The 15,822-nt window shown below is 41.2% G+C and overlaps 1 protein-coding gene across 7 annotated transcripts in view; it reads right to left on the reverse strand.

The window, feature by feature from the left end:
• mark3a (MAP/microtubule affinity-regulating kinase 3a) overlaps positions 1-15,822 on the reverse strand; it is a 178,579-nt gene that overhangs the window by 143,101 nt on the left and 19,656 nt on the right. Inside the window, exon 4 of one of the 7 annotated variants that reach the window (XM_072270003.1) lies at positions 11,821-12,814. The exons of the other annotated variants lie outside the window; for them this stretch is intronic. Within the exon in view, the coding sequence (XP_072126104.1) occupies positions 12,764-12,814 (51 nt within the window). The 3' untranslated portion in view covers positions 11,821-12,763. Of the gene's footprint in view, positions 1-11,820; positions 12,815-15,822 lie in introns of those variants that run through there. 7 annotated transcript variants of the gene reach the window in all.

Below are 15,822 nucleotides of genomic sequence, written 5' to 3' on the forward strand. Positions count from 1 at the left end.
GTTAACATACAAGGAGCATTTAATGGCTGTGGGCTGTTAGTCACTGGAGTTTGGTAGAATGAGGGTAATTGCAATGAAACCTATCAAATGTTGGAAGGCCTAGAGTGGATGATGTGGAGAGGATGTTTCCTATAGTGGGTGAGCCTAATACAAGAGGGTACAGCCTCAGAATGGAGGGACAGCCATTCAAAACAGAGATGAGGAATTTCTTTAGCTAGAGTGCAGTGAACCTGTAGAATGCATTGCCACAGGCGACTGTGGAGGTCAAGTCATTAAGTATAAAGTGAATGCTGATAGGTTCTTGACTTGTCAGGGATTCAGATTACAGGGAGAAGGTAGGAGAACTGGATTGAGGGGGATAATAAATCAGCCATGGTGGGATGGTAGAGAAGACTCAATGGACTGAATGGCCTAATCATGCTCCTATGTCTTCTGGTCTAATCCGTTACTCAGTTAAATGGTAGTTTGTCTTTTCTTAAATACCTTTTTAACTATTTCCAGGAAACCTTTGTTGATTGAGGCAGCTGCTTAATTAGGCCAAAATGTAATGGACCCAATGTGTCCCAATTAAACAGAATCCACCAATGAAATTATAAGAGATATTTACAGGTCACTATACTTAAAAGTTAGCATACATTGCATCTGGTTGTGGTAGGATTCTGATTTACTGACAACTGCATTGTCCTTCCAATATGTTTATCTTTTCAATATTTTTATTATTAATTTTACATATAAAATACAGAGTACAAGAAAAAAAATATATATCAATACATAACTGCATTATCAGTATGAAAATCAAATGCTCAGTATCGGCACATTCATAAAAAAGAAAGCAATTTGTGAACATAGGCCTTTCAAATCTCTTACTAGCTCTTCTTTCAGTTAGTCCTGACGAAGGGTCTCGGACCGAAACGTCAACTGTACCTCTTCCTAGAGATGCTGCCTGGCCTGCTGCGTTCACCAGCAACTTTTATGTGTGTTGCCGTAAGTTTCAGATAATGGACTTTTTAAATGCAATTTAAAAATTTTTAAAGAGGAAGGAAATAAAAATAATTTTAAATGCTGATCTAAGCCTTTTTTCATTTCTACAATAGTGACTAACAATGGGTTGGCGTGGGTTCTGTTGGAAATGTGAAACATATCCCTAGAGTTGTTGACTTTCATTGTCTTTCCCTAATGTAGGACAGACAAGAGCTTGAACTTCACTTTCTCTGAAGCAGTGTAATTTATATAAACACTACATTCTTCAGTTTCCCCATTACAGGAAAAAATTCAAAGCAGCTTATGATAGCTACAGAAGGACCAGCAAAAAACCTAATGCTATGCTTAAATGCTACAAAGCAGTTTAATATATCAATTCGAACATAAAATATCTACACGAATTAACATCTTATCTTTAGTTTTCACCTAAAGTATTATGTTCTCCTAACCTATAAATATATAAAGTCAGCATATGAGTACGTACCAGTTCAAAGGGTTTCACTAATCACTGTCACCTACATAAAATATTTTAAGAATAACATTATTTAGCTAAACTGCAATGCAACATTTGCATTCACTAGCAAACTGTTACTTTTGACCATGTAACTGGACTGGTGCAAGTTTATTTAAAGAGCAAAACAAAACTGAATGCAGCAAAATAATTGCTGGAAAAAAAATCATGAACCACCTCATCAGCTTTTGTAGGAGTTAAACCAAGGAGCATTTGGTGAAATTTATCTACCTAGGCCTGTGCATAATGCATGGTCCATTCCCAATTACTCTTGAACTGGGTAGCACAAAGTCGAGTCAACCAGTATGCTGTGGTCTGAGGTCACATAGAGACCAAGAATGGGTAGGGAGAACAGATTTCATTTCCTGAAGAACACTGGTGAAGCAGATGTGTTTTTTACTAGCATTATTGACACTAGCTTTTAATTCCAGAGCATCAAGTCTAGCTGTTGCTAGGGAATTCAAATACATTTCTCTCAAATAAAATCCTGGAAACTAATCTTTAACTGTTTGGAGACATAGGTACTATATTCAACGGAACATGGAAAACTAAGAAGAAATTTGCCTTGGTGCTTTACACAACTCCCTGCTCTCTACTTTCACATACTTATTGCAAGACAGATGGAAGTAATTCAGACCAAGTCCATGGCAACTTCAAACAAAGCAATCCCACGTCACTCTAATCCACTACAGCCCTGCAAATTATTCTATTTCACTTGCACAACATTCCTCTAGATGATTGTTTTGCCATTTCCTTACCAAGTTTTATATCACAGTAGCCAATTAACCTACCAGCAAGTCTTTGGAATGTGGGAGGAAAATAACTTACAGAAGAAATGTATGTAGTCACAGGGAGGTGTGCAAACTCGACACTGATGGCACCAGGGATAAGAATTTTAAAAAGGTCCATGAAGCAGTGAGGCAGCCCCAATAGCTGTGTCATCACGACACTCCAGTAAGTTAATCAATCCAATTAGTTAAATCCACTAAACATAAGTATAATTCATTAAACTTTTCTGAAATCTCCACTACATCTATAAGGAGTCAGGTACACAGGGAAAAAAAACAACCAATGGGATTTTGTGAATCCTTTAATGATACACCAGAAGTAAGGAAATCGAATCAAGCCTTCAACAATCCAAATAAGTAGATCTATTTGCTAGCCATGAGACAGCCAAATAATAAGGATAACTAGGGAGTTTATATTTTATTCATAACTTGAATTCATATAGCAGAGTGCTACATCCAATCCAAAATTCCTCTCAGGCCACTTGCATAAAATGTGTTCTTCCATAATCGTGCATAAATACTGATATTCTCAGTCATTTGGACACAAATGGCAAAAATTATAAATAGCCTAAGTTGTATTGCAACCTATAGAATATGCCTACAAGATGGCTTTTTAAGAGCAGCTCGTGGATGAGCCCCTCTAGATAATCAGCTATTCTGGATTGGGTGTTGTGCAATAAACTGGAATTAATTAAGGGAGCTTAAGGTAAAGGAACCCTTAGGGACCAGTGATCAGAATATGACAGAATTCACCCTGCAAATTATGAGTGTGAAGCTCAAGTCAGATGCATCAGTATTACAGTGGAGTAAAGTGAATTAGAGACTCAAGAGAGAAGCTGGCCAAAGTTGAATGGAAAGGTAAACTAGCACGAATGACTTCAGAGCAGAAATGGCTGGAGTTACTAGCTATTAGACAGCCAAATAATAAGGGTAACTAGAGAGGCTGTATTTTATCCATAAGGGTAAAATAATAAGACTCAGCCTTACCACCAAGCTGAAGGTCCACTGTGCAGTGGTCCTTACCACCTTCCATTATGCCAGCGAGACCTGGACTATCTACAGCAGACATGCCAAACAGCTCAACCACTTTCACCTGAGCTGTCTCCGCAGACTCCTCCACATCAGGTGGCAGGACAAAGTCCTCGACACGGAAATCCTGGAACGAGCTGGGTTCTGCAGCGTCTACACCCTCCTGCTGAAAGCCCAAGCCAGGTGGGCTAGACATGTGGTCAGAATGCCAGACAGCTGATTGCCTAAGCAGCTGCTGTACGGAGAACTGGGTCAGGGCAAGCGCTCAGTCGGGGGGCAGAAGAAACGTTACAAAGACTGCCTCAAAGCGTCCCTCAAAGGCCTGGGTGTCAACATCAACACGTGGGAGACGCTTGCCCTCGACCATCCAGCTTGGCGCAGCAAGATCACCACAGGAGCCCGTGCAGCTGAAGTCAGGCGCATCATCGAGGCACAACGAAAGCGTGCTGTGCGCAAGGCCCCAGCATCCACTGCCACGACAGTACCCACCCACTTGTGTCCCACATGTGGGCGAGCCTTCAGGGCCCGGATTGGCCTCATCAGTCACCTCCGGACCCACAGCCACCAATCTCCCATTTGACTTTGAGGCCATGGTCATCTTCGACTACGAAGGACGAACAACAACAACAATTTTATCCATAACTTGGATTCATATAGCAGAGTGCTACATCCAATCTAAAAGACTCCCCGTAGGTTGAGTGAACTCGGCCTTTTCTCCTTGGAGCAACCGAGAAATGAGAGGTGATTTGATAAGAGGTGTACAAGATAATGAGAGGCATTGATCGTGTGGATAGTCAGAAGCTTTTCCCCAGGGCTGAAATGGTTAGCACGAGAGGGCATCGTTTTAAGGTGATTGGAAGTAGGTACAGTGGAGATGTCAGGGGTAAGTTTTTTTTTCTTTTTTTTTAAAAACGCAGAGAGTAGTGAGTGCATGGAATGGGCTGCCAGCAGCGCTGGTGGAGATGGAAACGATAGGGTCTTCTAAGAGACTCCTGGATGGCTACATGGAGCTTAGAATAGAGGGCTATGGGTAAAGCCCAGATAGTTCAAAGGTAGGGACATGTTCGGCACAGCTTTGTGGGCCGAAGGGCCTGTATTATGCTGTATGTTTTCTACGTTTTCCATGTTTCTAGCCCACTTGCACAAAACTTGTTCTTCTATAATCCTGCATAAATTAATACTGATATTGGCAGATGGAATACAGTGCCAAGTAGTACATGGTCATGGTAGAAGTAATAAAAGTGCAGACTATTTTCGAAATGGAGAAAATTCAAAAATCCAAGGTACAAACTTGGGAGTCATTGTGCAGGGTTTTTTAAAGGTTAACTTGCAGGTTGAGTCAGTAGTGTGGAAGGCAAACGTATGTTAGCATTCATTTTAAGAGGACTAGAACACAAAAGCAAGGATGTAATGTTAAGGCTTTATAAGGCACACACGAGGCCTTACTTGGGAGTATTGTGAGCCGGTTTGGGCCCCTTATTTAAGAAAGGATGTGCTGACATGGAGAGGGTTCAAAGGAGGTTCACAAAAATGATCCCAGGATTGAAAGGTTTATCATAGGAGGAGCATATGGCCTGGGCCTGTACTCATTGGAATTCAGAAGACTGAGGAACATCATTGAAACCTCTCACATGTTGGCCTTGATAGAGTGGATGTGGAAAAGATGTTGCCTATGGTGGGGGAGTCTAAGGCCAGAGGACACAGCCTCTGAATAGAGGGACGAACAGAGATGAGGAGGATATTTCATTAGACAGGGAATGGCGAATTTGTGGAATTTGCTGCCACAGGAGGTTGTGGATTCTTGATTAGTCGGAGCATGAAGGATTATGGGAGAAGGCAGGAGACTGGGGTTGAAAGGGAAATGGATCAGCTATGATGAAATGGTAGAGCAGACTTGATGGGTCAAATGTAATTCAGCTCCTATATGTTATAAGACCATAAGACATAGGAGAAGAATTAGGCCATCCGGCCCATCAAGTCTGCTCCGCCATTCAATCATGGCTGATCCTTTTTCCTATCTCCTCCTTCTCCCGGCCTTCTCCCCATAACCTTCCATGCCATGTCCAATCAAGAACTGATCAATCTCTGCCTTAAATACACCCAACGACCTGGCCTCCACAGATGCACGTGGCAACAAATTCACCACCCTTTAGCTAAAGAAATTTTTCCGCATCTGTTTTGAAAAGGTGCCCTTCTATTCTGAGGCTGTGCCTTCTTGTCCTAAACTCTCACGCCACTCTGTCTAAGCCTTTCAACATTCGAAAGGTTCCAATGAGATCCTCCGTCATCCTTCTGAATTCCAGAGCCATCAAACGTTCCTCGTATAACCCTTTCATTCCTGGAATCATCCTTATGAACCTCCTCTGAACCCTCTCTAATGCCAGCACAGCTTTTCTAAGATGAGGGTCCCAAAACTGTTCACAATACTCAAGAAGAGGGCTTACCAGTGCCTTATAAAGCCTCAGCATCACATCCTTGCTCTTGTATTCTAGACCTCTTGAAATGAATGCAAACATGGAATGTGCCTTCCTCACCACCAACTCAACCTGCAAATTAACCTTCAGGGTGTTCTGCATAAGGACTCCCAAGTCCCCCTGTATTTCAGATTCCTGGATTTTCTCCCCATTTAAAAAAATAGTCCACACATTTATTTCTACTAGCAAAGTGCATGACTATGCATTTACCAACACTATTTCATTTGCCACTTTCTTGCCCATTCTCCTAAGCTGTCTTTCTGCATCCTACCAGCTTCCTCAAAACTACCTGCCCCTCCACCAACCTTCGTATCATCTGTAAACTTGGCAACAAAGCCATCTAAATCATTGATATACAGCACAAAAAGAAGTGGTCCGAACACCGACCCCTGTGGAGCACCACTAGTCACTGGCAGCCAAGTAGAAAAGGATCCTTTTATTTCCATTCACTGCCTCCTACCAATCAGCCAATGCTCTAATCATGTTAGTAACTTTCCTGCAATACCATGGGCACCCACTTCTCTTCCTTCACACACTGTCTCAGGCATACTGCTAGTGTCTTCCATAGTGAAAACTGACTCAAAATACTCATTTAGCAGCCATCTCCTTGTCTCCCATTATTATTTCTCCTGTCTCATCTTCTAGCGGTTCTATATTCACTCTCATTTCTTTTGTTTTTAACATACTTGAAAAAAATTACTATCCACTTTGATATTATTTGCTAGCTTGCTTTCATATTTCATCTTTTCCTTTCTAATGATTTTTTTTTGTTGCTGTCTGCAGGTTTTTAAAAACTTCCCAATCCTCTATCTTCCCACTAATTTTTGCTTTGTTGTATGCCCTTTCATTTGCTTTTACAATAGCTTTGACTTCCCTTGCTAGCCACAGTTATACTATTTTACCACGAGTACTTCTTCATTTTTGGAATATACACCCTGTACTTTCCTCATTTTTCCCAGAAACACACACCATTAAGTCCATCCCTCCCCCTCCCACTTTCAGATCTCTTACTATCTCTTCTTTCAGTTAGTCCTGATGAAGGGTCTTGGCCCGAAACATCGACTGTACTTCTTCAGATAGATGCTGCCTGGCCCGCTGCGTTCCCCCAGAATTTTGTGTGTTGCTTGAATTTCCAGCATCTGCAGATTTCCTCGTGTTTCCATTGTTGCGCTTCTGACATCCCTGCCAGCAGATCTTTCCAATTTACTTTGGCCAATTCCTCTCTCATACAACTGGACTCACTTTCGATGGACTCACTTTCAAGGACTCTACAAACTCATGTTCTCAATATTATTTATTATTTTGCAATTGCAGTTTGTCTCCTTACACACACTGGTTTCGTGCCTGTTTTTGTGTGTAATTTTTCATTGATTCCATCGTGTTTCTTTGTAGCTACTATGAATGCCCATAAGAAAATGAATCTCAGGGTAGTATATGGTGGTCACTTGTTTAGGTACCGGAGTGGAACCCAGTGTGGTCTTCTGCTGCTATAGCCTATCCACTTCAAGGTTTGACGTGGTGTGCATTCAGAGGTGCTCTTCTACACACCAATACTGTAGCGCATCATTATTTGAGTCATTGTCACCCTCCTGGCAGCTTGAACCAGTCTGGCCATTCTCCTCTGACAGCTCATTAACAAACCATTTTCACCCACATAACACCTTATATTCCGTCTGGGTAGCCTCCAACCTGATGGCATGAACATCGACTTCTCTAACTTCCGCTAAGGCCCCACCTCCCCCTCGTACCCCATCTGTTACTTATTTTTATGCACACATTCTTTCTCTCACTCTCCTTTTTCTCCCTCTGTCCCTCTGAATATACCTCTTGCCCATCCTCTGGGTTCCCCCCCCCTTGTCTTTCTTCCCGGATCTCCTGTCCCATGATCCTCTCGTATCCCCTTTTGCCTATCACCTGTCCAGCTCTTGGCTCTATCCTTCCCCCTCCTGTCTTCTCCTATCATTTTGGATCTCCCCCTCCCTCTCCAACTTTCAAATCCCTTACTCACTCTTCCTTCAGTTAGTCCTGACGAAGGGTCTTGGCCTGAAACGTCGACTGCACCTCTTCCTAGAGATGCTGCCTGGCCTGCTGCGTTCACCAGCAACTTTGATATGTGTTGCTTCACCCACATAACTGCTTCTCACGCGACTTTTTTCGCATCATTCTCTGTAAATTCAAGATTGTTGTGCAAGAAAACTGCAGGAGATCAGCAGCTCCTGCCATATGCAAACCACTCCATTTGGCACCAACAATCATTTCAAGGTTAAAGTCACTGATCACATTTCTTCCCCATTCTAATGTTTGGTCTGAACAACAAGCGGCTCTACATTTTTATGCATTACGTGGCTGCCACATGATTGGGTGATTCGATATTTGTATTAATAAACAGGTGTACAGGTGTACCTAATAAAGTGGGCACAGAGTGTACGTATTTTAATAAATTTACTTCCAACTTTTGGGACTACCATCGAATTCCATAAAAGTCACAGAATCCTGACTTGTATCAATCCTCAATCTTCTATCACTGGATTCTAGGCAATAATTCCCTGCCTGACAAACAAGTACCTTTGTCACCCTGAGAAATTTAAAGCGGATCATCACTTCAAGAACAACTAAGGACCATTATCATCCTGAGGGAAAAAAAATTAAAATAAAATAATAAATAAAGCAATTGGGTAAAACTGTATTGCTTTTAAATTACTTATAATATTGAAGATAAATGCCTAATTTTAATTACCTATTTTTATGCAGTTTATATTTAATTTCACTTTCTTGTTAAAAAGGTACATTAATTTAAATGCCCAAGTGTGCAATTTTCAATGGATTTCTATGTAAACTTTTTTTAAACGACACATTTTTAAGGCCATTTTTCTAGGTTGACATCCCAATGTAGCATCAGCAGACTGCTCCAGGAATGAAGGTGTTTTATTTTATTAAATTGTTTGTTATAACAATATCTAGGCCAATACATCAACAAGACCTAAATAACTATATTATCAGATGCTGCTTGTGGGCATTTGTTATGCACAAATAAACTGCTGTATCCTTATAATAGATCACTACTTAGTGCACTACAAAGGCACAACACTGACTGTGAGGTGATTTCAGATATTCTGAATGAATGCAAGCCTCTCTTCTACCCACCAAGTCATGTGGCAATTCTTCCACCACTGGAATAGGTGAAATGCAACTGCATTTCAAGATAACGATGAGACTACAAGGTCAAGGAAAATGAACCATTTCCCAAGGCTGTTCACAAACTTTGAAACCTGAGCTTTGCCTTGTGGGCCATTTTAATTGCCTCTGATGTACTGTACGGAATTTAGCTAAATAACTGTTATTAGCTCATGATCATTACCTCTAAGTACTTCCGCAGGATGTGGTATTGAGAATTTGAACACAAAGATGGAGGGTCAGCAAGATACAGAATTCATTCAGCAACTTGCAGTCTTTGCTGAAGTACTAAATCTCCCTTCAAGGTGATAGAAGATCAAATCAGTAGAAACAAGTTCCCTTTCAAAATAAAAGAATCTTCAAAATCCACGCAGGATTCAAATGCCTTTCATATCATAAGTTCTACTCTTATAAAGATAGAAGTTAGCAAAGTTGCCTTCTTGGTCAAGACTTAAGTGAACTCTGGCACTTTAAAATATGGATTTTCTGTTTATTTTACTATTCACTTTCATTTATTTTCATTTTGCATTAGCATTCTTAAAATAAAATTATGCAAACACTACTTGAATGTGCATTTCCATTGAAAATGAACATTTCCTGTGCATTTCCATTGAAAATGAGCATTTCCTTTACGTAAGTTTATGGTAGTTTAAGATGGCACTGGTGACGCTCAGCATAGCTTTATTGTTTGCACGATCTGTTTGTTTCTTTGGGTGCTTGACAGTGGTCTTTTTTTTAGCAACACACATCAAAGTTGCTGGTGAACGCAGCAGGCCGGGCAGCATCTCTAGGAAGAGGTACAGTCCACGTTTCAGGCCGTGACGAAGGGTCTCGGCCTGAAGCGTCGACTGTACCTCTTCCTAGAGATGCTGCCCGGCCTGCTGCGTTCACCAGCAACTTTGATGTGTATTGCTTGAATTTCCAGCATCTGCAGAATTCCTGTTGTTTGCGTCTTTTTTTTTTACATGGGTTTCATTGTATTTCTTTCTTTTGTGGCAGCCTTTAAGGAGACAAACCTCAAGGTTGTATATAGTATACATATTTAAATAATAAATGTACTTTGAAATTTAATCAAGTAATCAGATACCAACTTGAATTTATCTACATATGCATGCATTAAGGGGCTACTAGTTTATGTTAACTGTTATTAAAACTCAGTTTTCATCCATCTGGATTGTAGCAATTCAATGCTGGCACAACTATTCACAAAGTGGATTCCTGACAAGATTACAAAAAAATTAATACTTCCATCACAATTTGAGTCTTTTTAATTTTCAAAACTTAATAGGTTATTGTAATAGTTTTTACAAAACTAATTGTATGAGTTTTAGGATATTTCTTAATCAAAGAAAACTACAAGGTAGCTCTCATCTTTGACAGGAAGTAAAGGTCCAGCCTTAGCTTTATTTCCTATCCAAGGCTCTCAGGACATTCATGGCAGAGAGCTCCATATGTATGTCACTGCCCAGTCAATTCTGAGGCCTTGATGAACACCTTCCAAAGACAGTGGGACCTCTATGCCAGATATTCCTGAGTGGAGAATAAACATCAGGAGACCTAATCCTGCTCAATTTGGCCTAATTCATAAATATTTAGAACAAAAATGTTAAGACTCAAAATCTTAGTTCTCAAAAGCAGGTTTAAAGTTCCCTTATAATTGAAGCTGCGAGCAAACAATGACAGTTACAATGGATGTGTGGGGTAAGTCATATCTAACTATTAAGTGAATTTTTTGTGGAGGTAAAGACACAATGCACATACGTAATCTGTGCATTTCAGCTAGTGGCAGGAAGCAGAGGGTAATATTAACAACACACATCAAAGTTGCTGGCGAATGCAGCAGGCCAGGCAGCATCTCTAGGAAGAGGTACAGTCGACGTTTCAGGCCGAGACCCTTCGTCAGGACTAACTGAAGGAAGAGTTAGTAAGAGACTTGAAAGTGGGAGGGGGAGGGGGAGATCCAAAATGATAGGAGACAACAGGAGGGGGAGGGATGGAGCCAAGAGCTGGACAGGTGATTGGCAAAGGGGATATGAGAGGATCATGGGACAGGAGGTCCAGGGAGAAAGACAGGGGATGGGGGGGAACCCAGAGAATGGGCAAGGGGTATAGTCAGAGGGACAGAGGGAGAAAAAGGAGAGTGAGAGAAAGAATGTGAGTATAAAAATAAATAACGGATGGGGTACGAGGGGGAGGTGGGACATTAGCGGAAGTTAGAGAAGTCGATGTTCATGCCCTCAGGTTGGAGGCTACCCAGACGGAATATTAACAGGTGCTTTTATTACTGGAAACTTTTAACATTAAAGCCACCTATAAGTAGTAATAAAAATCAAAGTCATTGAGATAGATTTTAAACTGGAGGATGTAAACTGTGTGTGGTTAGCCAGAAAACTGCAAAAAGAATTTAATCCACAGAAAGTTTATATAGAGTGTAAAGATTTTGAGCAAAAGATCAAAAAGGTTCTTTTACTATTTCTTCTAGCTCTAACAAGGTGCCTTCACTTCCTAGCATTTGATAGAGGTTGTTTCATTCACAACTCACTTGTCTGCTCTTCCATTTCCATGGATTACTGAGTCATAATGCACTTTCAACCACAGGACTTGCAACACTTTATCAAAAGTTCAAAATTATCAAAATGCATATGTGTCACCATATACTACCCTGAGATTCATTTTCTTGAGGGCATTCACAGTAAATACAAAACACAGCAGAATCAATGAAAAATTGCACACAAGTGATGGACAAAAAACCATTGTGCAAAACGAGTGTTGAAATACAAAAAAAAAGTAATAAATAATCAATAAATATCAAGAACTCGAGTTGTAGAGGAATTTAAAGTTGCTGACCCTCCCTACCTCTGATCCCCGATGATTCCTGGCTTATGGACCTCCATTTTACTCCTGCGGCCAATAATCAGCTCTTTGGTTTTACTGACCGAGTGAGAAGTTGTTGTGGCACCATTCAATCAAATTTTCAATCTCCCTATGTGCTGATTTGTCATCACCTTTGATTCAGTCCACAAAGTTCACACTTCAAAGTAAATTTATAATGAAAGTGCATACATGTCACCATATGCAACCAAGATTCATTTTCTTGCGGGCATACTCAATAATCCAATAACCATAACAGAATCAACGAAAGACCACACCAACCGGACAACTAGTGTGCAAAAGACAACAAACTGCGCAAATACAAAAAAAAGAAATAATAATAATAATACTAATAATAAGTATCAAGAACATGAGATGAAGTGTCCTTGAAATTGTGCCCATAGGTTGTGGAAACAGTTCAGTCATGGGGCAAGTGAAGTTATCCCTCTGGGTCAACAACCTGATGGTTGAAGGGTAATAACTGTTCCTGGACCTGCTGGTGTGAGAACTGAGGCTCCTGTACAACATTCCCAATGGCAACAGCAATCTGGGTGGTGGGGATCCCTGATGATGAGTGCTGTTTTCCTGTGACAACACTCTGCAAGTATGCTCAATGGTGGGGAGGGCTTTATCCGTGATATACTAGGAAATATCCACTACTTTTTGTAGGATTTGCTGTCAAGAGCATTGGCGTTTCTATACCAGGCTGTGATGCAGCCAGTCAATATACTCCCTATTACATATCTATAGAAATTTGTCAAAGTGTTAGATGTCATGCTGAATCTTCGCAAACTTCTAAGGAAGTAGAGGCGTTGTTGTGCTTTCTTCATAATTGGACTTGCGTCCTGGACCCAGGACCGGCAGTAAGATGGGATCAGAGCTTTCATTTCTTCCCTATCCATTGCCAGGATCTAAACTCTTGAGGTGACAGTGATTCATTCTTCCTTCATCTGATGTACTGCATTCAGGTTCACGTACGGTCTTATCTACATTCATGCAGAGAAATACAGCATGAGAATAGCCCTTCAGTCCAATTGGCCAAAGCCGCATAACATTCTCTCTGCTAGTCCCAGTAGCCCGCACTTGAACCATAACTCTCGAAGCAAACCTGCCCCCCACCCCCCCATGTATCTATCCAGATGCCTCTTAAATGTTGCAATTGTACCCACCTCTCTGGCAGCTCACTCCAGGAACTTACTACCCTGTGTGTAAAGAAGTTACCTCTCAAATCTCTATCCCCTTACCTTGTATCTGGGCTTTCTAGTTTTGTACTCCCAATCCTGGGGAAAAGCTATGATTGTCCACCTCACTCACACCCCTCATTCTCCTGTGCTTCACAGAATTAAGATTCAGTATCTCCCTACAATTCAGGTGTTCTAGTCCAAATAGCATCCTCGTCAATCTCTTCTGTACCATATCCAGCTTGACAATGTCGTTCCTGTAACAGGGTGATCAAAACTGTACACTACTTCAGGAGCAGCTTCACCAAAATGCATCACCTCACGCTTATCTATGGTGAAATCCATTTGCCATTCAACAACCTATCTCCCTAACTCATGAAAGTCTCCTTGCAAATTCTTGTAACCTGCTTCACTGTCAACAAGACCTCCCTAACTTAATTATCATTAGCAAACTTGCTAATCAACCCTTGGACACCCCACTAGCTGCAGGCCTCCTACCAGAGAATTAACCTTCAACCATCACCCTCTGCTTCCCATCGACAAAACAATTCTGAATCAATCTTGTGAGCTTCCTGAATCCCATCTAACCTAACCTTCCAGATCAACCTACCATGTAGGACCTTGATAAAGGCTTCAAGTCCATACAGATGACATCCAAGGCCCTGCCTTCATCTGTCCCCTTAGTTACCTCTTCAAAGATGCACTCCAATGATGAATCCAAACACAGACAGGGTGATTGCCTGTGCAGCACTGCACTTACTTTGCAGAAGTGACCTTGAATTTCTGATTTCTCCATCTTACTCACTCCTATCTGTCTGTGATCTCCTACGATGAGGCTCAAACTGTTCTTCTTGAGGACTGACACTTCATCTTCTGTTTGGGCATGTTACAGTCTTCAAGGCCTGTCTTACTCTCTCAATGATACTTCTCCCCAACATATTCTGCAATTGAAATTATGTTTTTCCTTTATCCTCCATTCAAACTAAGAATTGTGAAACTAAAGCATTAACTGCTGTTTATTCGCTACAGCTGCTTAACCAGCTGAAATTTCCCAACATTTTCTATGTGGAGTGATTTGCACACAAAATCACTGGTTGCTTGTTTATGTGTAGTTTGTCATAAATTCCATTGTATTTCTTTACTTTCCTGTGGATTTGAATACAGGAGCACAGATGTGTTGATCCAGCTGGGACAGGTAGAAGATTTTAGATCTAGAGGTATAGGTTCAGGTTCTTCCGGCCCAAAGAGTCCATGCTGCTCAATAACACCCATGTGACCAATTAACCTACTAACCCACACATCTTTGGAATATGGGAGGAAACTGCAGCACCACGGGGTCACAGGGAGAACGTACAAACTCCTTACAGACCGTGGTGGGACTGATTCTAGGTCACTGGCGCTGTAATAGTGATACACTACTGTGCCGCTCCAAATGTACAGCTGAAGATTCCTTAATGCTTGTGATAAAGCAAATGCAGGGAAGACTCGTCAGATTAATTTCTGGGACAGCGGGTTTCCTACATAAAAACAGATTAAGCAGACCGGCTTTATGCTCTATCAAATTCAGAAGAAGTGTACAAAGTGCTTACAGAGCTTAACCAGGTAAAAGTCCAGCTTCAGGGCTCAGTCTTAAAATAAGGCATCAGGACAGAGAACAAATTGGTTCATGAAGAGGGCAGTGAACCTTTGAAATCCTCTGATCAATGGATAGAGTGCCAAAATTATAATTTAAGTATCTAAGCCACATCTGGGACATTTCAATATAGTGTTGTGACCATGATGGAAGTCACTGGAGAGACACTGAAGCTGGTGATACAGAAGTCTTTATTCATCACAAAAAGCAGGCATTCTCATGGAGACCCGCTCAAAGTAGAGTCTCACAAACTCAAAGTACATCACATTGTTATACCCTTAATTTTCAATTATACCCTCTCTATTTAAGGGGCGGCATGGTAGCATTGCGGTCAGTGCAACAGTATTATGGCACCAGTGATCCAGGTTCAATTCCCGCTGCTGTCTGTAAGGAGTTTGTACATTATCCTTGTGACCATGTGAGTTTCACCTGGGTGCTTGAGTTTCCTCCCACATTCCAAAGGTGCACAGGTTAGTAGTTAAATTGGTTGCACAAGTATATTTGGGCAGCTTGGGCTTGCTGGGCCAGAAGGGCCTGTTACTGTACTGTATCTCTAAAATTAAAAAATAAAAGATCAAAGTTAACAGTCGGTGATTGAATACAAGTTAAATAGTTACAATGACATTGTTTACTTCAATTCTTTGGGTTGACAATGCTTCCCTGAAGTATATCTACAGTGGAGGTGGGGGGGGGGGGGATATCTCTAAATGTTCCTTTGCTGGCACAAGCCAATTAATTGCAAGCTTCTTTGAACTTGTTGACAACGATGTATATTACTGAAACCCATCACTCAAACCCTGGATTGATTTAAGCCAATAAACTCAACCCCACTGACGTAACATTTGGCTGATGCACATGCAAACATCTCATGGTCATTGTTTTGCAAACCATATCTCTTAGTCTGTGGGGCAGTCTGTGCTCCACAGACATAGCAGAAGTGTGTTTTTAACTTCAATTTAATGCTTCCAATTTACATTACAAACTGAAGACTGGTTTGTTCTTAAATTAATCTCTACTATATTCATAAAACTCCAGAATACTTCCCAACACAAATAAAGCACAGCATAAGAATAGGCCCTACAACCCACCTTGCCTATGGTATCCACATGCTGACAAACTAATCCCATCGGCCTGCAGATGGCCCGTATCCCTGCCTGTTCATATGCGCTTCTACCACCTT

Source organism: Mobula birostris, chromosome 1 (assembly GCF_030028105.1).
Source record: "Mobula birostris isolate sMobBir1 chromosome 1, sMobBir1.hap1, whole genome shotgun sequence".
Classification (NCBI taxonomy): Eukaryota; Metazoa; Chordata; class Chondrichthyes; order Myliobatiformes; family Myliobatidae; genus Mobula; species Mobula birostris.